Raw genomic sequence first — 27,944 nt, 5'->3', positions numbered from 1 at the left:
TATTATATTTTATCATCCCAAATCAAAATATCGCAAACCAAATTCAGCGAACGTATATATTTTTCAAAGTCAAGACTATAAGCCTGAAACATTTCCGGGGCGTTATAAATTTTTAAAGACAGGTAAAAAAGGCATTCATCTTGAGTTTGAGATTTCGAACGAAACTAACTGTTACTTATTTCTGGAACTGTATTGATTGATATCCGTTATTTTTATACCTTTTAGGACCTATTCGCTCTATACCGGTATACCTACATATTATTTCTATACCCGTGACACGTACTAACTATTTATTAATGTTGCTAATCGGTGAGTTTCTTTAACGCCGATTTGTGAAAAATTTGTGGAAATTGTGACATTTAAAAACCCGCCACTATTTTATTTAACGCTACACCACTGGCTCAGTCACACTATCTTTTCCGCTGGTTCTAGGTTCACTATAGCGTCTCTGGCATACATGGTATTTGGTGAGGGTTGTTTTTAAGGGCGGAGATTTTAAATCGGGTAATAAGCCATACAATATAATAAGTATTACATTATTCGAAAAGCAAAATAATTTTACAAACAGGAGCGTTCGATAACTGATAATACTAAGATATTATATACCTATATATAATTTTATATATGTTATGTAAAATGTAATGGGTTTACGATAAGTCATAAATATTTTTTCTTACTATGACGTCTCCGACAAGTTTCGTATTAAATTTCAAAATAAGTATACAAATAAAGTAGGTGAACTTATTTTTTTTAATAATTCACAAACCGGAACGCAATATTTAAGTTTTACACGATACGGAGCGATAGTCTCGGAAATTTCACGAACCGGAGCTCTAGTGTGTTTCGGTCAATTTTGAGCCCTGCTGTAATAGTAATAGTTTAAGTAATATTATCAAGTGTAGGTACAGTGTGCCTAAATCTATATTATTGTTGAATATTTTAGCTACTAATATCACATTTTCCTCTGACATTTAAATGCTACCAAATTACATTATTAATTAATATGAATGATATTATTTTTAAATCGACCCAACATACATCACTGACACTTAATAATTCATCAAAATCGAAATCACTCTTTGACATAACAGCCTAAAAGTTAAAAAAAAAAAAAAACTCGAACACCCAAAAGTCGAACGGGCAATAATTATTAGCTTCCCGCGCAAAAATGCCATGCCCAAATAAAGACAGAGACGGATGATTACGTCACGCGGTCATCTGAACGAGACCGCTTGCTCGAATGACGCAATTTTAAACGTTGCGCATGCGCGAATCAGCAAGATGGCTGATGTCCCAAATATGGCGGAAAACGAACAGCTGTTATCCTAAATGCGTAATGAACGCATTTGACTAATGAGATAGTAGAGAAATTTATTGGCTATGTTTGGCAATCAAAAAGGGTTTGGTCTCACGCTATGTTTGTGGCCAAATTGTATACGCACCTATATTTTTTGTCTTGAATAATGTGAATTAGGTAGCATTGTATATCCATTATTAATTATTCCATATTTGAATTCAATATCGATACAATCTCTCAGTAAATCAGCCGTACACACAAGGGGGAGGTGGTTCGGTTCCGGACACCCTTCCCCCAGAACAAAAAAAAAATAAAAATAATTTACGTGAATGGAAAATGTCTTCTTATTTTTCTTCTTCTTCGTCAGTACTCCATGACTGAATATTGACCGGATGATTTGGCAGTCGAATAGCCTTTTCAAGAGCTTGACTCCACTCATCTCAGTATTCTACGGCACACATGACATGTGTCAGTGGAAGAACCTTGGCACTCATGAATTGGTGCAATCATCTAGGCTCTGGGGCACCCAATGTTTCCGTTAATATTCTGACGCGCCATGTCTAAGAGACAAGACAACGTAGATACTAACGATCCTAATAATAATTCTAACCATCAGGCCACGCACATTCGATAACCACTTGTGGCTTCGACATGCCACAATAACTCGTAGATGAGCACCCGTAGTTGGAGCTGCAGGCTATGTGTTTATCGCTAGACTCAAAGCGCGGAGTCTCTTAATATGGGAGTACCCGTAAAAGTGCGGAGTGTCTTGGTATAGGGTAAATAGTCAGTGACACCTACTAGATTTTCTTACGCCCTCTCCCTCTCGCCGCCCTAAAAATTAATAATAAATTATTATGGATATTTTTTTTTTTCGAAATAAACCTCTCAAACCATTTTTCTGCAATGGAGTCAAGATAGATGAAAAAACTCGTGGTGTATGTAATTTCCAGTCGTATTCGTACAGCAGGTAGGAAGATTCTATATTGAATAAAATTTGTAGTGAAAGAATATTATGTTTATTAATTAAGTAGATACCCATGATTCGATATTATATGGGTGTGGTGTGGTATTATAATTGTAGATAAACACGTCATTATATTTAACTTTTAAAAAATTACCCCACGGTGGCCGCGTGGCTTAAGCGTTTAACTATAACGCCGTGGGTCCCAGGCTCGAATCCTAGATCTGGCAAATACACATATTGTTTTTCAATTTGAGTGTGAGTCAGGGTATGGACCTAATAGGTTGAGCAAGTGGCTGACATCCATTTCTCGTAAAAAAAACAAAAATCTGTTAATACAAACCTCTACTCTGTGGAGGCCCATATGATCCTAATAGGATCGGATATGGTCGGAAAAAAAACCTACAATAATAATTCACACTATTTCCATTTTCTTCTTACAAATATTCTTTATACAAGGGTTTCTTATAGGCCAGTTCCGCACCACTGTGATGAGTGGAAATATCGAATATTTCACAAAACTGTAAATAAATGTTTGATCTCTCACAAATATGCGCTCTCTACTTGAAGCTACTTGCATTGTCCTGCTCCAGTCTCGGAAAGTAGGGCAAGCGAAAGGTCGCGTCATTTCCTTCGATTAACCCCCATACCCCATGCATGTTACCATATTAACCCTGCAGAGCATTGATTGATCTTGTGGCAGATCAATCTACATATTTTTTTTTCAGATTCCTATTTAAGGAATAGAAATAATATTTTATTACCTATCTACTTTTTTCAATCGAATCGTTTTTCTTTGTCTCATCTTATTATGGTAAACATCTTTACAATAATATTGGGTACTTATTTAGGTTAAGAATTATTACATTTTCTCTCTGGGAATTGAACCGATAACCTTTTACCGACTTGTTAACAGTCTTTGAACTGCGAAAAGGCATACAATATTATAACGAATACTTATCAGGCGTTTACAATAATAATGAATACTCGTGATGAATAGTTGTTGTGAAAATCGGTCCATTTTTTTGTTGTTGGCACATTATGGTAAGTTGAGATGCTTCTAAGATGAGATGTTATGTGAGGTTAGGTAATGCAGATGCAAGAATGTGTGAAATAGTCGCTTAATCACACGCCACGTTTAGCGATTCTCAAAAAATACTAACAAATAATAAAAAAATAATACATTTTGAAAACTTGTTTAGTTTCTAATTTACAATTTTGGGAAGCGGGAAAGTATATTCGGTTACGACGGTTAAAAAAATAAATTAGTTGAAGTATCCTAAAGAACATGTAAGAAAGGATTAGCTCTACAATGAACACTACTGACAACACCACAGATCACTTTCAAATGATGGAAAGACGGACCAGTGACGTCGTGAGAGTAGGCAGGTTATGCCTTGTACACGTATTTATGACATTTTAATGTTAGTTTGATATAAAACTGATTATTAACGTCTGGGGCGCGCTGACAATTCCCGTATACATAATCTAAACGTAAGAATTTTTATGATTGTTTATTGTTTTTTCTCTGTCTATAATAACCAAAAATAAATAATGAAGTATAATATCTAGGTAATTACTCAAATTTGAGATCTTTAAATCGAGTAACATTCTAATTAAACTTGGAAATATCATTGAAAAAAGAGTAATAATACAGACACAATTTTCCTGATTGAATAAATCACAAGTTGAATTGAAAATAGACCAGGTCCGCCGGTCGTAAACATAACGCGTTTCCTTTGGTGTGTGTGGTAATACTACCTATCTTAATATTTAGATTGGGTTAGTTTAGATTATGTTAGGTCAATTGCAATACAGGTTCTAAAATACAAATATCCAAAAAAACTGTCTGGGGACTAAGAAATCATAAAATTAAACATTAATAAGTTAAGATATTAAATTGATTATCAATAGATACGATTACAATCTCAGAATCAGTTTGATGAAGATTAAGATACATTTATAATGTAAAACCAAGATAAACACATACTAAATGTCATCGTAAAAGATAAATTTTCGTATTTATAATAAAATTCTGAATTTATCACAAATTTACACAACTTCATATTAATAATTAATACAATGTTCAGTGAGTTTAGTTTAGTCAGTACTAAGGTAATTTGTTACAAAAAAAAAAGTTCTGAATGTAGTTTCATCCTGGCCCCCACAAGGGAGAACTGACAGGGCTCAAGACAGAGCCCGGGTTCAGGGGGAGCCGGCATGACGGGTCGACCATATAAATGAGATAAACACATTTCTTAAATTTGCTCTACCTACTCGACAACTCCATAATTCGAGGTGTTAAGAATCGCTAAAAATACACTGATTTTTTATTGACCTCAAACACCATTTTAGAAAACGCCACTGTAGTGCGTCAAACTGTCTTTAACATTAGTGATAGGTAGCGGGGTGCCAAAGATCCTGGCGTAGGGGCCCGCTTCAGGATGTGGGGCCATGAGTGTCATCGTTACAGATTAAATAAATACCGCATTAGCACATAAGTACGAGAATAAGAGCCGAATTTCAAGTCTGGCTACACGGGAAATATACAAAAAAAGCATTCGGTCAACAATTTAAATAATAGAGAAATATGAGTCCAAATGAAGTCAATATAAATAAGTAAAAAATAAGGATATCGTCCTTATTAATAATTATAATCATATCCGGTAGTGATTTTTAATATTAAATAAGTTTGGAGGCCCCCCTGAAAAACAACAGCATTAATATGTGAACATATTTTTTACAATTTGACAATGAAAAATAAGCACTTGGTACTTTATGACGAAGTAACTGCTGCGTAGAATACCATCACTGATCATATCAATGTGTTTCGTAATTGTACACAATATGTTGTATATTATATTTCTCTGATCATGTTTAAGCATTGTTTAGCTAAATGTTGATTAGCCAACAATAATAATATTTGGCTAAAGGTTTGTCGGTCAACAATTATTATTCTTCGGCAAACAATTGTTGGCCAATGACCCACACTTGCAGGGGCTCTTGCCCATCGGCGGTAAATCACTCAGCGGATTCACCTCTCGCATCGATACAACAGAATTCTCGGTCTATTCTCCTGCTGCCAGAGCGAACGCTTCGCTTCATACTGTTCCGCCGCGTCTCGGATGTTTCAAGTCTAAATGTCACGAGAAAGTGAAATTTATTTAATGATGACTTCGTGAAGTAACGAATTTAATGCGGACGATCAGCTGGGAACTGAATTCGATTGGGCGCTATTTTGTTTATTTTTGCAAGTTATGTATAAATAAATTAACAGCGCAGAAAACTATCAATTATTGAAATCACTATCGTGCAATCTAAACAAGATAAGTAAACTGACTTAAGCAGGGCTCGAAATGGACCGGAACGCACCGGAGCGCCGTTCCGATTCATAAAATCCCCAAAATTATTGCTCTCGTGTAAATATTAATTTGACCGTCTGAGATAGATATGTTTAATTATAAAAAATAACACACTTATTTTCATAAAAAACATACGTATACAATTAGATAACAATGTTAATATTTTCGTAAAATTATTGACCGCTCCGGTTCATAAAATTTTCCATTTAGAGGGATGGACTTACAAGTATTCGAAAAACGCATTTTTCATATAACTACGTCTTTGTATTCCGGTATGTCTCTCAGTAATGATGTTTAAAATTAAGGTTACAATAATATCACTTATACCTATATTAAAAAAAAATAAACAGCCAAATAAAAATTATAACACTGTCAGAAAAACCATTCCCTGGTGGCAATTATCAAGTGAGCAGGTTACAAGCAAAAAATGGCTTCTCTCCATTTTCAACACTTTTGAAAATGTTAAATTAAACCAAATATGTAACAAAATTGTTTATAATTTGAATAAAGGTAGCTTTTAAAAAGTGGCTCAGTATACTATAGCTTATTATGATAAAACAGAACTGATAAAGTACCTACCTAAAAACTTCTCAGAACTACGTCATTATTTGTATGCGCCTATCTCAGTGTGTACATAAGTGATGGAGATAAGCGCTTTGGCTTTTAACCTATCTTAGTTTAAAACGATGGGGGAAAACAGATCTCGATAACTGCGTTTACGCGACCATTTTAGAGATAGATGTTTTTATTGTACTTTGTAAACCATTCATTCGTTCAATAAACTTTTCTTTCGGTAATTTCTACTAAAATTGTCCTCGCTGACAAACTTCGCACTACGTCCATAAATTCTCCGACTGACTTCGCAATTTCAGTCGACGAAATTTAGGCCACATATTCAAATCCCGCGTCTGACAGTAACTTGTTATTTTTTCATTGTATGTTTGAAGTATATGACAGATAACCTGAGCAGACCATTTCACGTACCTACTTAATGAAACTATTCATTAAGTCAAACTTATACATCTTCGGGGTGTAGTCAAGATTCGAATAGGATTGTTACGATCGTAATAAACTGTGCTTAGGAACTTGAATATGAAATATGTATGCAGTATGCACACATAAATAACAGGTCAATACTTATGTAATGAGAATTATTACTCATTGTTTATTGTTAAACTTCTCAAAATTCACATTAAATTTCTAATAGATATTAGTGTAATAACACCATAAAATATAACATAAATCACGTATAACAAGCCGTTATAATTTTCGTGTGAAAACTTTGAATATTATATTGAAGTAGGTAGTGTTATGAAACACTAAATTAAGGAGGTAGGTATCGCACAAACTGCGCAACTATTTACTTCCATATTATATCCATATCACGGAAGGTTGCTTCGATTTATGCAGTTTTCATAATTCTGTATTACAGAGATCGGCAACGCGCGCCTGTGAGAGTTATCTGTGTGACCTCACTGGACTTATCTTCAATTGTTTTGTTCACAGTACCTACATTGTTTTCATAAACAATATTCATTATTTTTCTTAGATCATACCCATGTATTATATTGCTCAATGCAGTTATGCTCTTGTAATTCTAAAAAAAATGTTAGAAAGGTCAATTATGTATGACGCGGAGAATCGTGTATTAATTGACAGAAGATGATAAACGTTTTTTTTTAAGAATTTCATAAAATTTGCAAGAATACGATACGCTGTATCAATCAATCTAAATATTAATAACAAATATATTATATACGAGTATAATCGGAGAAAAATTATAAATACTGACTATAAAAATTATATACTTTTAGCTTAATTTGTTAGACACGAAATTTAAAAAGAAGTGAATTTTCTTTATATTGGATTGAACTTAATATAAAAATATAAACCTAAATAAAAAATATTGCATTAAAAAAATAAAGTTAAAATAAAAAGTGAACAAGTTCATCATAAAATACCAAATTGTGGAAAAATAAACTTTCTTTTGATTATGACAAAAACTTATCTTAACTTATCGTAAAAACTCGAAAATATTTTTAGCGTTTAAAAAAAGTGTTTATGTTACACTGTTGACCGCCAAAAGTTGGTAAGTCTCCAAATCATGTAATGGAGTAATTTCAATTTTAAAGTTTGACATGCCCTCTAAAATCCAGGCACGGTGTTAATTTTTTGTGCTTTATGTGAATTTTCTAATATCGGATGACCTAGAATTTTTTCTCACCTCCATTGTTAACTCTAAATACCTAAATTATCGACTTACCAACTTTTGGCGGCTACCCCACGAATAACGTTTTGGATTAGGTATTGTTTATAGATTTTTTAGTTTTTCGTGTGGTTTATTTTATATTTTAATATTGAAAATTACCTGTTTTTTCTTCATAATTAAGTTCATGAAAGTTCTATACTATATAGGTAGGTACACTAACAAAATGATCTTGAATTTTTCAGTTTCAGAGGGCCACACATTTTTGAAAATAGTTTTATTAATAGTTATTTAAACCATAGTTTTATTTTTGTTAGTGATAACCGGACACCATCGAACTTAGTATTATTTATATGTTGCTAGTACATACGTAACCTATGAGTTTTGTTTTACGTAAGGGACGCATTTTTTGTTACTGCCCCAGATGCTAAAGTATCCTACTACGGGCGGCTCTCGTGGTTCCACCCGAGAGTTCTGGGTACCATTTCCGGTCAGGACACGATATTTATGTGTTCTCAAAGCCTAGGTGTTTGTGATTGTTCAAATTACTAACAACCACCTTGTACGAAAAAGCAAGGACATGGTTATTAATAATTCTAAAAAAAAATATATCCTACTACGTCCCTACATGAATATAATAATGTATGTCAAGCAATATTTAAACAATGGCCAAATTTCTTACGTCCATAAATTTTAATTGTACGCCTCATTTGCTAGTTATGAAGCAGCATTTTTTTATTCAATCTTTCTTCTCGTGAAAACAATATTCAAAATTGGCAACACTAGATATTGATATGTATATTATCTGAATGTTAATACAATCTTTTAAAATAATAATCATTGGCTATTATATTAAGATTTCTAACACTTGGCAGTGTAGTAAGAATATACGTTGGTATAGTTTGCGCCCTTGGCAATATTCAAATGTAGTGTCGCGCCCCCATAACCAAGGTTGCCGACCTCTGAGTAGGGTATAGGTAATATTTAAACATTATTTATTATTGTTATCGACGACATATATATTATGATTGATGAGTTTCTACTTACTTTATTGTTTAGTTAAATTCGACCTTCGATTTTTTATTGAATGCAAAATTAATACACCACTTGAATGTCATGGTATGACATCAGTATGACATTGCGATTATGACATTTATTAATGTATACACAGCTTCTTGACTGAAAGACAAGCATTGCAAGTTTGTTGTGATTTCTTTTGGGGAACGGTTTTATTAGGGAGGTAGGTACATGTCATTCTGTATTCAAGTATTCTAGTTATTATGTATTGTTGTGCCCATGTCTTTTACATAATAATATTGTTATGTTATATATTTTGTTACCTACTTATATTTGTTTAGCTGTTTTGGCGAAAATGTATATTTTTCTGCTTTCAAGTATAACGAACATAATATACGAACTGATATTTAGCTTAAACTATGGGGAGAATAAGGTAAGCTAATACCATTTTATCTCGCTATTTTTTATTAGCTGCTCGAAATGTCAAACAATTAGTTGAGATATGGTATAACTGTATTTACACTGGTTACTATATTTTGACCAAATTCTAAATCAAATATGATCAAAGTTTTGAATAATTAAAGTAAACGTAAAATAATAGGTATTAATAATTAATTATATCACTTACAAAACCGCCAACCAATATTGTTGCTAATGTATAACAGTTAATTTTAATCATGCTTGGAAATATACATGTTTTCGTCATGGCAGCTAACCAAATGGATGAATCGCCTTAACTTTAATATTATCTTTAATCATACCTGCTATATAATATATATGCGGTATTCCCTTTTTTCATGATCAACTATTCATTTAATAATGTTATTGGTTTCATCATACATTATTTATCACAAATTACCCTATAATATAATAGTTTTAACTTCGTCATGCAATAACTCTTGCTGTCGGAGTTTTGAGAAGCTAAACATGACAATCAAAGCAATCCAAGCCAGGGGTTGGGAACTTTATCACGTTTGAATGCTACATTAAGTTAGCTATAAGCTAATAAGGACGCATTTAAAGAAGCTTCAGCGAGTAGGTACATTATTTTGTAAAAAATCAAAGTAGGTAGGTATTGTCAACTAACTATAAAAGAATATAAATTTGAATTCATTAAAAATGCTACACTAAGATCTCCCCTGATCTAACCCTATATATAACCCATTTTTACCAAGTTTCTCTCACGCCAATACGGCACGGCTTAAATTAATAACATCTACGTGAGCATTCAAAATTTCCACTTAAATTCTGAGCGTATCTTATCTTGAGCGAAGGGCTATCAACCAAACGTAACTTGTATTTTTGACATGATATGAGTATGGGGATGGTCCCTATGAACCCTTTATGTAAAACAGCACCTGCAAACGTCAATAGCGAAAAATGCAATGAACCCATACAGATAATTGTCATCTGCACTATAAAGGCATACGAAAACTGAAATGTTATTTTCTTTTCTTTTTGACCTGCAGAAAAAATACAAAATAACTAATGAGTGTAACCTGAACCGGAAAATGACATAAATATATAATTAGGGATACTTTTTCACAGTACTACAACATTTTCACAAATGTAATTTACAGATGTCATTGCGGCAGTGTGGTCCGAAAATAACCGAACACCAATCATCATCGCCGACGAGAGAAAGGCCCTCGAACCGCGTGCCATAACTCGGACAGAGCGAAACACGCCCCGATCACGTCCGGTTACCACGCGGTCCCCATGACTGATGCGGACACTGGCACGGTGACCGAAGAGAGTCGAGTGACAGCTCAGCCCCCCGAGAATAGCGGCCTCGTTGACGCGGTAGAAGGATCGCCGGGTGCCTCGAAACAGAGAAGCGTCTCATTTAACAGAGACGTCCACGTGAAACGAATCGGTAAGCAGCGATAACTGCCAGATGAAGGTCTTCACGGAGATATTACTAATGGGGTGCTGTGGATCATGCATTGGAGTTATATTCATTGTTGATTTATAATAACCTTGTGTGTGTGGTTTGCACTGTTTTGAGACTTACATGATCTATAAAGCGGTAAAGGAAACTTAAAATTTATAATGAAAAATAATTGGTACTTATTAGCTAACTTTTTTTGTTCAATTGTTTTAAAGTCCAAAATATGTTCTATTTTAGTTATTTTAAAAAAATATAGGAGGTATAAATAATAATTAGGATAATAAAAATATCCCAGCTATTTCTTAAATTACCCGTATTTTTCACACATGGAATTATTCTTAATTTACTCATGTTAAATATGATATTCCACAGTAAAATTAATAAAAGAACAACTCAGAAAGGAGATTATTTTAAAATATTTACTTTTATGACTAATTGTTATTAGCCATACGTCCACCCGTAATGGATCAAACACACATTGAAAAAATGACATGTAATTTTTGTCAGATGCGCGATCCAACTTGGCTTCAGAGACGGGCGATCTGCTAACTATGTTTATAAAATGATTTGATTCTTATCATTTGCAAAGTTTTCTCTAACCGTTTCTAATCTTGTCACAGCTTAAAACAGTGCAGTACACCTAGTAAATATTTTCATTTTTGGGTCTCATTCAATTTATTATTTTATCGAACCTTTCCAAATATAATATTAACCGCCTTTATTTTAAAATGACTAAACATAAACAATTAGTTTACACCAACTACTTATATATTTGCTAAATAAAATATTATTTTATTGCTAAGTATTTGTGTTATTTTCTAAAACAATAATAATAGTAATTTAACACGTATTATAGTATTTTATTGTTTTAACAATATTAATTTTTCTGTATCTTAACATTAACAGTTTTTTTTATTTATATTTCACACTTTTACAATCATCTTAAATAATAAATATATGTTTTTGTATCAAAATTCATTTGTATGTTTTCCTATTATATACGTAGTCATATTAGGTACATACATGATTAAAAAAAGTAATATTTTTTCAGCAGCATCAAAACATAAAATAATCAATAAAAATAATAAAGCTTGAAACGAGGCAATTAATAGACGATATTATGTTTTTAAATGTAGTATAATTTAGTAATACTTACATAAATAGTAGAAAATACAATATAATGCTTAATAAATATGAAAACCATTTGGTTACTTAGTGAAATCATTAGTCGAATTAAAATTAAGAACGACCCTCAAATGGCAATATTCACATCACATAGGTACTTAAAATTATAATCACCAATATAATATAAACATAAACGATTCCTTTTCATATAAAAAATGAATATGGATGTATTATAGAGGAATAACAAAGTATACAACTAACAAAAGAAATGATAAACAACATGGAAGGTCACAAAAGACTAACAGGGATGATACAACACTATAAAAACCATTCGGCAACCCTCTTCTGGAATTCACATTTGAACTTTCTTCTAACAACAATATTTTTCTACTAATTTAAAGGTGTTCTTCAAGAGTGTGTGTTTCGTGTGTTACAATTTAATACTCTTCTAACTAGTTTGTATTGTGTTTTGTTTTCAACGTGTGTTTGTGTTTTTAGTGTTGTTTGAATTGATTTTGGATTTTTTAATAATCATATTATGACATTGTTAGAAGCTTCAATAAAGGATGTAACTGGCAGATAATGTTATTAAGGTAAGTGGTATCCTTCAACCAAAAACGGTGACAAATCTAATATAGCTATGTACATTCGAAGCAATGAAAAATTAATTGCTATTATGACAACGTATTCTTGTACGTGTTATTCAATTGTATGATCAGTATTGCATGTGAGTTAATAAATGGATACGTCATTATTGGTATTATCTACCCAAATATGTTAAAAAACGTTTTCTATATAAAAGAAGCCTAAATATATTAATGCAAAGCTAAAATGAATGTCAGTTACTATGACTTATGATTGTCATTTGCAAAGTCTGTCGTCCAGTTGTCTCGTCAGCCAATTGTCCTGTCGTCCAATTGGCGGCGCCGAATCATCCTAGATCTTCATCCTGCATACATACTACGGAAAGTAAACAGCCACCCCAAGTTAACTACATTTTAAATCCACCACTATGTGGTTTGCTGGTCGTCGCCAGATTTCTCTGCTAATAACAATAAATTTGTAGGTTGTATTATTTATAATAATAAAATTGAATGTATATTTTCAGTTACAAGTTAATTGTATTAAATCACAGGTAAGACAGCAAACTACATTATCAAACTGCTTTACTAGACTGTTGATATTAAAAAAAAACATCGAGAAAAAATAATATAATACACATTGCATAGTAAAGTTATAAACTGATGAATTGTGTGATAAAGGTACAGATAGGTAGATATGTCAATATCTAGGTATATAAAACGTCATGTTCTGTGTTGCGTTGATTAGAGTAGACACTTTGTATTTCTAACGTTACCAAAATCCTTGATATAAAAATTCTCCAAGAATTTCAATGTTATTGCAAATCGTTTTACAAATCTTTTAACGATCTTCATGTTGTAATCACATTTTATAATAATACCTGCATCCTTCCATGTCCCACCTGTCATGGCCGCGCGCGAATCCATCAAAACGTCGCGTAGGCACCAATAACAATAAACTGTACCTACTAAATGTAATGATAAATATTATAATATTTCATGTAAATTTCACAAGGACACAATGGTGCCGAAGCATGCTAATAAGTGAAATGTATGTGGGAGTAATATACAGTTCTTCGTACATCGTCTGTCGACCTCTTGAATTTCACGTATTTCATTTTGCAAGGTAGATTGTTTTATGACACGTCATGTCATGTGTACCGATGTTCCAAATTCAAAATGTAATAAAACCTGACAAATGCTTGTGTCAAGTCTACAGCACACATAATATACCTACAAATATTGCTGTGAAACGAAAAATATTTAAAAATAGAACTGACTTAACTTTCTTTGTTTTGTTTTATAAGTATTGTCTATTCGTCATTAATTAAATAATTTTTAAAATGTCTATTCACTTTATATATATAAGAATATTAGCATAGTTCTCAGTAGCTTCTATATTAACTGAATTTGTCATGCGAGTATGACTATTATCTAATTATCCCATATGATCCTAAAGGGAATTCGTTTATAATTGACATAGTGACTTTATAATAATATTATTTCTAACGATACCTCTATTTCAAATAAATTAGTATTTATTCGTAAAGTAAATAGTATATAACAAGTACATAATTATATTATAATATTATACGGGTTGTTTTATAACTTTCCCGTAAAGTGAAAGATGTTATCTGTATTCTGATGCTACTTCATTCCTACATAGTTACATATATATATATATATATATATAATGAAGGCAATTAACAATACCTAACAGTATTTAGCATATTACCACTCGTTAGATTCTGTTTATGGTAAATCCATCGTAACTTGTCCGCAAAACGCTAAAAAAAGGATGACTATTAGGTACCTATAGATATTAAAATAATATAATTTCCACTCTCCAGAGCACTACACATAAATTTTGTAGTAAACTAACAAAATAATGCATTGTTATAGAAAACACACGTTGCTGTTGACGTTGTGTAGGTATATTGTTAAATTAAAATGATCGGCAATCGAATAAACATCTGACTTTGACATTTAGTTACAATAATAATAATATGTGGATTCAATTTTATCAATAAGATAACGCCTTCTAGCCAATGCTATAAATGCAACTACAATTCGATAATATTGTTATACAAATGACTTAATTTTCTAAGCATAATCTTACTATATTAAACATGACCTCTCTTTACAATATTATTGTAATGTGACAAGTAATGCATGCAAATTTTCTAATATGGTCTCATCTTAAAGTAAGCAGCTGAGTTGCAAACATGACTGTCAAAATTCAACAAAACGCTAGTATTAGTGCAAGAACGTAGTGATAGCGCGGGGGCGGCGCGGCGGCGTCTTGCAAAACTCAAACGTATAACCGTGTGTAAAATGTTCGTAGACAGTGTCTTTTTTGTGGCATAATACACACGGTTATACGTTTGAGTTTCGCAAGACGCCGCCGCGCCGCGCCCGCCAAATGACTACGGCCGAGCACTTATATTAGATTCACACTTAAAAATAATTATTAGTATTGTTGATATCGAAGAAAAATCTTTGATGACAGTGCAAACATTATTTTTCCTTTTGCTGACAACACACGCAAAAGTTGTCAACATGGCGGCGTGATTAACAGCTGACTCGCAAAATCAACTGTCAATAATTTGCTACGCCTTCTAGCACAGAATAAAAATTGACGCCACCTTATAACGGTAACAAATGACTATATAGATTAGGTACCTACATAATCGTGCATTAAAAGGCGGGGGAAACAATATTCGCAAGAATTCAGCTTAGTCATATTTTTGTATTGACATGTTTGTATTATCAAGTTAGAAAGGGGGAGTAGGCGTTCACCCGAATATGACCACAGTCCTTTAATATCTAACGGTAATTTTCACTTCCGTTTACTCATTATTAGTAAATAACACTAACAAGTTTTGTATTCTCGTAAATATGTTGATAATTTGGTTAAAAGTGGTAATTCGGTATCGATGTATTTACATCGAATACAGCAGACATATGTCAGCGTTCAAAGAACTTTTATATGTGGCATATGCGTGTATTACGTGCGTGTACGTAAAATATTATACTATGTTATAGTTTTTAATATAGAATATCATTACTAGGGCCCGGATTTATATGCTAGGGCATGTTTTGTTAGGGTGTATGCACAGCTATGAGAGTTGCACAGAAATCCATTTTGAAACACACAGAATCATAAAATAAAATTTTATTGTGCATATAAATGCATATTTGAGACGTTAGAGCATATTTCGGAGATTAGTGCATATTTCATTAATAAATACATATTTTAGGGCTTTTGTTGGAAGTTGAATTGGAAGTGGATTAAGGCACCACTTAGAGTCCAAGTTTATAAAGAAGATCAGCCTAACCTACCACTCCCCCCAGAACCTGTGCTGACTAGGTGGGAAACGTGGCTGAACGCAGCTCATTTTTATTCAAAGAATTTTAAAGCAATAAAAAACATAGTTAAAAAATTTAACAAAAAAGATTCAGTGTCCATAGAAATACGCCAAAACATAGTAAATTGCCCGACGATAGAAAGGGACTTGACTGTGATTGAGACTCACTTTTCTTTCTTATTTCTTACCTGAAGCAATCACAAAACTGGAAACACGAAGACTTCATTTAACAGAGTCACTGGAAATGGTGGAAGATGTTAAAAGACGATTGTCTTCTATCCCAAGTGAGATGGGAGACATAAACGAAATATTTGCAAATATTTTATCGAAAAATCCTGATTTAGAGAATCTATACAAAATTGATGTTTATATTAATGGAAAAGGCCTGGATTTACCAGAAAACGTCAAGTCAATACACGCACCTTTATTTAAATTTTGCCCTATCACCTATGTGGATGTTGAGAGGTCATTTTCTGCATATAAACAAATGCTGACAGATATGCGGAAAAGTTTTACACCAGAACACATTGAAAAAATTATTATAACTTATTTTTGTGGACAAAAACAGCAATAAATAGTATTTAAGAATTAGTTAAGTGTGTCGTTTCTGTTTTTTTTAATTGTATTTAGTTTATATTGCATTTCTTATTCAATTGTAGGTAGGTACTTGAAAAAAAACTATTTTGAAAATAAAATTGTATGTAACTTTATATTGATTATTTGTGTTTTTTTTTGTTATTGTATATTATTTATAAAATTATTAATTTGTTATTCAATTTTATCAGTAATATTGGGTATAGAGGGTATCTTGAATCTTTTCCATAAAAAACTGACAATTTGTAAGTGCATATTTTTTAGTTTTTATTGCATATTTTAATGATTTTAAGCGCATATGTGCATGCATATATTCATGTTTTTTGGTGCATACAAATTTGGGCCCTAATCATTACGTAGGTAGTTATTTTATCCTGCTACGTCGCTACAGTGCGTAGGCCGTAGATGTGTAGATGATCTACGTTGAATTCGTCGTAGCAATTTTTCAGTTCTACATTTATTTCGTTATGTTATTTAGAAATAGCATCCATTATTAGTATGAACACATTTTTAACATGATTAATTGAATTAACGGCCCGCGATGGCCGTGTGGCTTAAGCGTCGACTTATAATGTCGTGGGTCCCAGATTCGAATCCTGGTTCTGGCAAAACACACATGTCATATTGTTTTTCAATTTGTGTTTGGAGTTAGAGTATGGCTTATTAAGGTTGAGCAAGTGGTTAACATGCATTTCTCATAAAAACAAAAATCTCTTAATACAAGCCTACACTCTTTGGAGGCCCATTTGATCTTATTAGGAATATTAGGATCGAACATGGTCAAAAGAAAGAAAATAATAATTGAATGAAGGCTCTCATAAATACCCTAATTTTTATTAATAGATCACATTATAACGACAATAATTAATACAAATAACTTAATTAAGTACATAAAAGGTGTGAAGTTGGAATTTTTCTATAAGCCTCCTTCCAGACACGAGCTCACAATATATTGTTGTGAGTGGCTCTCGTGGTGCAGTCCTTAAGTCAAGTCCTTTCACCCAGAAGATCTGGGTTATACGCCCGGTAAGGACACAATAAATATTTATGTGATTTTCTCAAAGCCTGGGTATTTGTGATTGTTCAGAATTACTATAAACCACCTTGTACGAAAAAGCAAAGACATGGTTATTAATAATTAATATATGTCGTCTTAAATATTATAATGAATATCCCTGTAAAGAACCATGTGGCTTATCTTCGACTTGTGTAATATACCTAAAAGTTATAAATATTTATATAGATATATTGATTATATACTCAAAAATATATCTGTTATTTCCCTCCCACAGTCAAGGATGTATTCAACGCCTCTGTTAAAAATACTAATACTGTTGAGTAGGCTGTTACCTAGGTGTATGGGGGAAATCATCAAGCTTGTCAAAGTTTATGTAGAATTTCAATTAACACATTAAATTTTAACTCATTTCTTCTGGGACCGTTGGTGAATAAAATAAATTAATCCTCTCTAATCGTAATATATTCGACGTGACACAGGGTATATGAATTTAAAATCATTTTTATGTTGATAACTTTTTGCAATATTTGTGTAGAAAACCGGTCTTGATTATTATAATAATAATTGTTGTGGGATAAACAATCTCCATAGAAGATTGCTTCACAGATAGATTAGTAATTTATTCAGAGTCACAACTTTTAACATAACTGTATAACACAGCTCGTCGATAAATCATAAAAGCTTATATGTGATTATTAATAATATCCCGCCCATTTGTGATACTCGTACATCGTAATTATGAAACATTTAATAAAAAAAATAATCTTAGTAGCATAACGTAAATTTAAAAAAAAAACTTGTCTTGTTACACATAGACAATCGACTATGTTCGATTTTCTATTCTATTTTAAATGCATTACCTGCGATAAAAGGCTGTCCATATATGTCGTTACGCTTTAAAGAGGGGAGAGGATCTGATATACTGTGATGAGTAGGGATTGCAATACCGGTATTTTAAAACCGGTATCCCAATATTTTTCCATACCTAAATAACGGTTTTAAAAATCAGATAAAGCCGATATATTCGGTATTTAAAGTGGAAACAAAATTTATTAATTAACGTGGAAAGTTTAACATGACTGTATTTTTGTCGGGTTACGCGATATCCTGCTTAATTCCATTGCCCTTCAACGCCCTTGAAGACCAGTAATGGCACGTGCTATAAAATAATAATATTTTAAAGAGATTTATATATATATATTTATTTATTGGTAGATACTTCTGTTTTTTTTCATATATTTCACGAATACCGGTATTTAATAGGAAATACCGAAATACCGGTTTTAATATTTTCATTCGGTATTGCAATCCCTAGTGATTAGAATTGCAGAATCGCAGATTATGTGACTTCAGAAAATCAACAAAATATAAACTCAATTTTAATAAGAGTAACATATTCCGTGAGAATATTGACTGAAATCGATCATTTACAACGATTTTTTTTAACAATAGGGGGATTTCAAACAAGTGACACATAGAGAGATGGGGTAATTTGTGACAAGTATGATAAAGGGGAGAGGAGGGTGGTGAAACTACTGGAAATCTTGTGACGCCATTTATCAACGACTCCATAAACAATCAATTATGGCCCAAACACATTATAATTACCTCGCGTGCTGTCACGTGCTGTTTAATGAGTGCAGCTTCTACAGAGAATACGACAACAATAATATTCCTGAAACGAATGCTAAATGTTTATTCCAGTAACTTATTTATCGACCGCTTTCAGCGGTTACCATTAGAAGCAAACAATCGTACAAGATATAGACTTTATTTAATTTTAGACTTAATTTATTATCCAATTGTAAAGTCACATCTACATTTTACATTATGTATCAGGTCATCATCTATCAAATAAAGCCATAGACAATAAAAAAAACAGTAATTTTCCGTTATTATTATTGCAATTAATATTATAGTAAACTTAATTGAGCTTATTTACCTAGGCTTGATAGCTTATATTATTATTAGCTAAAATAATTTATTAATATTTCATCAGGTGTTAAAACCGATAATTAACATTTTAAATATATTGCCTTGCAAGTGGATTAAATCATTGTATAATGTTAAATTATAATGAACCTGGTCATTTTTTATATACACAAAATACCATTTTAATTCCGGTGCACTGAGGTCGGGAGATCAAAGGTTATTGAATAAAACATAGCTTCTTCTCATGCGTGGATACAAAATTTTGATAAAACAGTAAATCATGCAGAATTTTAAATCCAGGGATGAATTAGGTACTTACATAATCAATATATTATAACATTTTTAACAATGCGTAGTAGCGTTTCGCTTTTTTGAACGATAATTTTGTGTCAACTGTTTAAAAAATATTTATAATTATTTGACTATAAATAATCCCCATAATGGCCGCGCGGCTTCTTAAATGTCAGTATATAACATCGTGGGTTTCAGGTTTAAATATTGGGTCTGGCAAGTACACATATCGTTTTTCAATTTGTGTATGAAAAAGAGTATGGACCTGATAGGTTGTACAAGTGGCTGACATCCATTTCTCGTAAAAACAAAATCTGTTAATACAAACCTCTACTCTGTGGAGGCCTATATGATCTTATTAGGATAAGACATTGTAGGAAAAAATACAATTATTCAATTATGTTTGTACCTAGTGCCGAAGTATTTATATTGTGTATTTTCCTGGGTTGTTTTCATCATTACAAATAATGCGATTCTGTCAGATGTAAGGTGGATACTACTCTCGAACAAAAACGTCTTGTCTACGAGTTAAAACTGTGAACTAACAATCCACTCCAGTACAGCTAATAGCACTTCCGTTTTCAAATGAGGAACGCCCCCAAATTAATTATTTCATTTTACGCTCCCGTGGTGTACAGATCTATCAATTTACGTAATTTGAAGCCTTTTATAATAAAAATAATGTTTAAAAATATTAATATTGAATAATAATTGGACTTCTCAGTGAATTACTGAGAATAGAATTGATATAAATTAAAAAAAAAAACTAATTGCGCCGGATTTATTTTCTCAAAAAATGACAACAGCGAGAAATCTTCTACGCACGACTACAGTGACTTCCTGTTATCGCCAAGATCTTGTTGTCGACAGTAAAAGTTTGCTCACATCTTTTGTCATCTGTTCGCACAGGCGCTAATTCTCCACCTCTTAGTGATTCAAAGCTTTCTTGTCCTCAATAGAAAGTGTGCTCGAAGACAATACCTATTTCCCTAATGTTTATCTCCTAATGTAGCAAGATGTAGATGTAATGTAGTTTGGTTCTCCATCCACAACACCCGCAGCTATCTTTACGAATACAACATCGTAAAGACATTAATTATATATCGTTGATATATATGGTTATTTGTGGTACAGTATAAGAAATATTGTATGTGTATATGACGAATCGGGTTTAACAAATTCCTAATATTTCTTCGTTGATACGTGTATTTTCTGCTAAGTGTTGAATCTGTAGTAGATGATGAGGTGAACCCAGAAAACAATAACCAGAAAAATGATAATCTTCAGTAGAACAATACACATGATAATTATTGTTTTGTTTAAAGTTATGTTAATCATGCATTCGTAATCTGACCACTCTGACACCGAGATACACCTAGCTCTTTCAGTTAGGCCTTTTAGAACAACCAATATATCGTTGTGACTATGAATCACAGTATGCTAACCATGTTCTGTAGGAATCTTCTAAATGTGTACGGTAAAAGAAGAATTATTTAAGTTGTTTTATCCAGTTGTGGGGTTGGTTCCCGGCCTGCTTGTCTTTACTGCTTAAAAAGCCGGCATCATAATATGGCGAGTGAGAAAATACCATCTCTTAATCTTTTCATTCCTCTCCGTGTAATACTTTTATCTTCACCTACATAAATCCATTAAACACACTTAATTGCATGGTAATCTAATAGTATGCACCTGAAATACTCGCAAACCTAAACAACTGCAGATGCATCACATCACATTGTATACCACATGATACATCCGATTAAGAACAGATGTAATAAGCGCAGCGCTCGAAATGGAAAAGTTTACGAACCGGAGCGCTCGACCGTTTTCTGAAGATATTTACATATGTATCAAATTTTATGTGTATTTCATAAAAATAAGTGTGTTAGATTTTCTATTAAATGGCCTACTAGGTCAGATGTTCAATTATTTTTTTCCATGAGACGGAGCGATAATTTTATCGATATCACGAATAGAAACGGCGCTCCGGTGCGCTCCGGTCCATTTCGAGCCCTGAATAAGCGACATGGTGTATGGACATTATTTAATTGATCATTCATAATCATAGCTAATAATAATATTGTTTCTTAGAATCTCCAATACTATTTTGATTAACAACAAATTACCAATGCAGCTCTGGTAAATAAATATAACATATTATAATTAAAAAGAAGACATACAATAATGCATTTAAATGGTAATAACATAATAAAAATAAACATCGCGTGTTTGATGATATCTAAACATGTTCTCGAAATACGGCGATGACAGCCTGTGAAATTTAACATGGGGAGATACTGTTTCTAAGATATGGGCTTTTTTCACGCGATATTTAACTAGATTCAGTCTGACAGCCCAAAGTATGCGAATGAAAATTATAATAAATGCTAAAATACTAAAAATAAACTGATCAAAGATTAGGACAGAAACTAGACATGTTTTCAATGTTGTAATAGTTTTACTGATCCAAGTAAAGATGATGATGCATATAAAACCAATAAAAATGCAAGAAAAGACATTTTGGTAATATATATATACCTAATGACAGTCTCATGATTTATCCAATTTCTGAAATTATTCATTAGAAATAATTTACAAATATTTTATATAGAATAACTCCATAAAGTGGAATAATATTTTTTATATTTAGTGAGAAATAGCTGTTATCATTGTTTACATTAAAACTGTAAGCGACGCAAAATATCGTACAGAAACTGTGATATTTTAATTCATTACTTTGAAAAAGAAACACACAGTTATACGGTTAGAAAATTCATATTTTTAGACGTAAACTAATACAACTATTTTTTAATGAATAACATTATGTGACCCCGTTAAAAGCGATTCACTCGCATCAATCTGTTTGTCAGGCTCTATTATTATAAACGGAAAATGAATTAGTAACTAGTAGTAATAAACGCCTTTCGCGTTCTTTATTAAAAATTATGTAAAAACCAGTTAGTTATACTTAACAGTTAGTTGCTATCATCGTCGGTTAAGTATTGTAAATACAGTCCCCGTACTAAAACAATATATTTACGTAAGTAGGTACTACTCATGTTTACAATTTTAAATCTTTAATGCAGTAGTTTTCAAACTAAATATAGAACATATTATGTTCTGGGCAGCTCATTAAATGTATCCTTTTAGAACCAGCTTCGAGCTCCTTCTTTAGCTTTTCTGAGCAACCAAGTCAGGCGGAATCACATTCACGAGTTTTGCAGAGCTTTCATTTAAAAAACTCCATAAAGCGTCAATAACATTGAGTTACTTTACGAGCTGCTTGTTGGCGAATTTACAATTTGCCTGTAAAGTCGCCCAGTGTCATCATCGAACAAACTAACAAGCAGATTGTAAACAATCTACTGAGAAAAGTTAAAAGCCGGTCAACTTTACACGCTACACGCCGGCGCGTGGGCTTACTGCGTCTGCACAGTAGAGCGTAGTAGTGACCTCCCGGTAAAAAAAACGAACTACGTTCTGTCAAAATAATCGCTAGCTTGTTGGCTTCTCAGCGAATGGAAAGTTTTGTGTGCCATCATCACAATCGCAGTAGCTGAATCGCCCGCTTTTAAATTCGCCAACAAACAGCTTGTAAAGTAGCTCAATGTCATTGACGCATAAGGAATCGAATTAGAAAGCTTTTATTTTGTATCTTTTCTGTGTTTTAACAGAAAATAAATCTAAAAATATACTGGAAAAGGTTTGACAAAGTGCGCAGTATGTTTTATATTACTTTTCCGTTTTTCAAAATTTCAACAAAAATATTTTTTAAAGAAAAAAGTAAGGACGAATGGTTACCATAGTAATAAGGTAAGATAAGTTTACATTTTCGGAACAACACAGTGTATATTTTCTTTAATAATAAAATGTATCCATATTTGTATTTCCGTACTAATAATCGATAACTTTTAATATTTATCTGGTCAATTGTTTGCTGCCATACACCGACGCCATTTTATATCGACACACCGTTTGACAGTGATTCCTCCCATTATATTATTAAATTACTGGCTCAATAAAAATCGAAATAATAATATTGTATTAACAATATAACGACGATCCGTGCAAAAAGTGGGTGTTGCCATTTTCATAAACATTATTCGAATTCGTCCGCCCAAGTGACGCCAACACCGACTTTTAATAAATAAAATAAATAACTCTGCTTTACTTAGAACCTATCAAAGCAGTGTCTATTAGCATTAGAATCAGTGATACTACTAAGAATTTTATTAATACTTGATCTACATTGCATGAAACATAGAAATCAATATACTACAATATATTGCTACTACAATGTAACTATATAATACATATTTTGCTCGGAAAATAAACTGTTAATATTCTAAATTGTGCTATCATTGTCAGATAATAATATTATATAGGTAGTTAGTAAGGTTTTCAGAAAACAGTCAGACTTTTCTTTCCACCCACTCTCCCCTTATATACCCAATAATTACGTATGTACATTATTATTATTATGTCATCATCAACTGGAGTCGATCCACTGCTGGATTAAGGCCTCCACTATCTCTCTCCATTCTGCTTAGTCCCTGTTCTTTGCTGCTACGTACATCCACTGAACTTTATGATTTCGTTTATCCAGTGAGCTCTAGGGCGTTTATTGCCACTTGGGTGCCACTGTATGACGGCGGTTTTCCACCCGCCGAGTGATATATTCTGCCCATCGTCATTTCATCCGCTTGGCAACCTCTACCACATCGTGTACTTTCGTCTGCTTCCTTATCCATTGGTTTCTTTAGTGATCTTTCCACCTTGTGCCTAACGTGCAGCTTTCCATGCTTTGTTAACTATTATCTAATAGTATTTTTAACAAAAATCATCCAACAATCGGCACCGTTTCCATACGATTTTCTTATACTACATAATATTTTGTATCCTTATCCTACTAGATAGGATAGATTATACAAACTCATAAAGTTGCGTGGATGGAAGCGAAGAACTAAGGACCGAGAAGAGTGGAGGGAGTTAGAGTAGGCCTTCATCCAGCAGTGGATCAACCCCAGCTGAAAATGATGATTATAAAATACCCACTGCCCAATATTATGAATCAATTTTTTCACAAAAATAAAAATAAGTCACAATATTTAATTATTTATTATCTTTTTATCTCACGTATTTTAATCCAGTTTCAAAAAAGTATTATCAGTACAAGTTACACGTAACATATCGCTTTTACCCAACAACCTAAGCACTAGCTTATCTTCCAGTCTGGTATAACCAAAATGAAGTAAGAACTCCTTGAACATAACCTTGTTGCTCAAAGGTCACGGAAATAGTTCTCCCACTGTTCACAACCAGGCCGGATACTTGGTGTCTCGGAATGACTGATGATATTCCTACCTGACTTTTTTCAAATAGGCAGCCCGTCTACATTAATGCACCGATTCGCAAAAAGAACAAGTGATAAAAAAAAAAACGAAATAATATGAATTATTCATTCGATGATCTATCAATGTCTGAGCAATAGAACCATTGCGTGATCGATGACACTTTAATAATGTAGCGATTTGTATTTAAATTTAAATAATTTACCAAGAAATTAAGACAGTGGCGTACATACTAAATAAATAAAAAATATTAAAACAAATAAAAATCACTTTTTCAAAAATATTTTTTTTAATGTGGTATTTTTTGTAATGTGGTACTTTTGCATGAAGAAGAATACTTTCGTAAAACTAATCACACAATTGTCATAGGTATACACACTGTGCGAAAATAAACTCAGCTTAAGATACAATTATAATATAATATATAGATGGGTAGGTACCAAAAATGTTAAAAAGTTTCTTCTATGACGATGGAGCCGATACATAATACGAAAATTGTACTTTAAATGTTATTAATTCTATGAATTAATCACTACTAAAATACAATGTTATATACCTACCTGAAAAATAAATTCCAGAATATAAATGTGAATTTTCCTTCAAGTGAATGTAGCATACGAAACGACTTGCATCTGGCTTAATCATTAGCCTTATAGTTGAATAATTTAACTTTGAACTTTATTATAGTTACGGTTTCTATTCTAGACTGCATTTACATCAAGTCTAATGCATCGTTTTCTCTCACTCGCCGCTCCGACTATGACATGTTTTCTGTCAAAACTATCAAACTTCACGCTAACGTGGCATGTACTTCAGCGGTATTGTGAAGTTCTATGTAAAGGAAACTATAATAGGAAGTTACTAGCAGGCACGCGCCAAGGGTGTCTGCCGCCCGGATGATAGCCCAAAATCGCACCCCCTCCAATGAAAAATAAATAGTGGAAATATCCAAAAGTAAAAGAGAAGTTGAAAAAACATTTTATGGTCATCAAAATATTCATGACATAGCTGACTATGTAATATTTTACCTATTATGAAATATAATGCAAAGTGACTTGAAACGATCGATATGTATCGATATAGCACGGAAACTTAAATAAATTTAGGTATACCATATTTCTAATGATAGCTAAGAAAATTGGGCCGCAGGCGCTTTTTTACTATCCGTGAAACGAGCTTATGAGAGAACTATTTTTTTTTCCAAATATTGTACCTTTATCAGTCGGTTCATTTTCTGGTGACTGTTTCTTTTGCCCTCCTTAAATTTTACCGCCCGGGTATTTCGCACCCCCCTAACACCCCCACTTGGCGCGCCCCTGGTCACTTGTAGCTAACTTAATCAGTGGACCAGTGGTCTTTTTTTGCTTCAAGTTCATACATTTAGGATCCATCTCTATAGAATAAGGTTTTTTCAACACCTTTAGTTCAACAGTTTTATCTACGCCCATGAATTAACACAAATATGTAAAATTTTCCTGATGTTCTTATATTATTATGTTAGCATGCAAAATCGCATTTTTAAAACAATAATTATAAATTCGATCTGTGTTTTGGGTGTTGCGAAGAAATTTGCGTTGACAGCACATGTCAGGCGTAAGTGACAAACATTAGGCGTGCGTGCCTTATATGGCATGTTGTATCGATTGAAATGATTACGTGCACGGAGCGAAATATCTTTTTATCTAATCTATTGGAAATGACATATTAAGTATAGGTACACTAATGGTTTCGATTATAAAAATGACGATTGCGTTTGTTTGTATAGCTACCTACTATACTATTACTTATAATAAATTATCTTATATATAATTTTACTTTTACATTAGCCAAAGATTGGAGCAAGAAATACGCACGGGTTTCTGTGCAGTTCCTATTTTAAATTAAATAACAAATAAAACAACATGGCGGCCTTTTTTTCCGTTGTTTATCGTCTGGTTCGATTGCTTTCAGTTTAAACGTATATTTTATGGGTATATTCTGAAATTTGAAGCTGATAAAATACCAAGGAACTCCTAGCACTATATAAACATCCCAAATATCATACATTGATGCAATGACTAGGGTAAGATTTCTTTTAGGTTTCTTATTAGCTACGGCGTCCGGCAAGGCAACACGGTGTCATCCAAACTATCCATCGCTTCTCAGGAAGAATTATTCAGATGACTTGACTGGGAGGTCGGAAGAATTGCCGTTAACGATGAATACCTCAGTTATATACTTACAATTTATAGACGACATTGATGTGGAAAGTCCAAAACACCTCCAAGACAGGATCTAGGAGCGCATTTGGGCAGAGTGTTCAACTAATGGTACTCACGTATGCATGTAAAAAATGGATCTTTAATGTAGGAGAAATAAAAAAACTACAAGTAGTGAAGCGTGCTATGGAAAGATACATGTTGGGCATAACACGGTATGACCACAAAATAAACAATGGATACGGAGGCAGACAAGAGTACGTAACCTGATAGAGGTCGCCAAGCTAATGAAATAGTAATAAACCGGATATCTCGATCGACTACTGGATAAACGCTAGACAAAATGTAGTCATACCGTGGTACCCAAGGACACTAAATGACCACAAGGGTGCCTTAAAATTCGCTGGATCAATTAACTCATTAAGTTCTGTGAATATACGTGGCAGCAATATCGATCGAGAAGCGTGGGAGGAACTAGAGAAGGTTTTCATCCAGCAGTGAATCGACTTCCGCTGATGATAATCATGAAGTAAAACAAAAGTACTCAATAAACTGATTGCATGTCATAGCAAATATTATAATATCACACATATTCGAAATTAAGTTACATATCGGCCTGATAAAACATTGTGGAATCTAAAGTTAAGAATTTACTGTTGCCACGTTCCAATAAAAGGTTTCTGTCGTCTGAGTAACGAAAACCATCTAAATTAAAATACACAGGTAATTGACATGTGTACGGGTGACAT

General features: G+C 32.8%; 1 protein-coding gene across 4 annotated transcripts in view; it reads left to right on the top strand.

Moving 5' to 3' along the window:
- The window catches only part of blo (bloated), a 167,574-nt gene that overhangs the window by 123,470 nt on the left and 16,160 nt on the right, over window positions 1-27,944 (top strand). For 2 of the 4 annotated variants that reach the window (XM_085960892.1, XM_085960891.1), the window contains one exon: window positions 10,427-10,722. The exons of the other annotated variants lie outside the window; for them this stretch is intronic. In XM_085960892.1, coding sequence (XP_085817018.1) covers window positions 10,566-10,722 — 157 coding nt within the window. In that variant the 5' untranslated portion in view covers window positions 10,427-10,565. The remainder of the gene's footprint in view (window positions 1-10,426; window positions 10,723-27,944) is intronic. 4 annotated transcript variants of the gene reach the window in all.

This window comes from Rhyacophila brunnea, unplaced genomic scaffold (genome assembly GCF_057557595.1).
Source record: "Rhyacophila brunnea isolate RB1 unplaced genomic scaffold, BYU_Rbru_1.0 scaffold_12, whole genome shotgun sequence".
In the NCBI taxonomy this organism is placed as follows: domain Eukaryota; kingdom Metazoa; phylum Arthropoda; class Insecta; order Trichoptera; family Rhyacophilidae; genus Rhyacophila; species Rhyacophila brunnea.
Note: the sequence above shows the minus strand (reverse complement) of the source record. Positions and strands in the feature narration are given on the sequence as shown.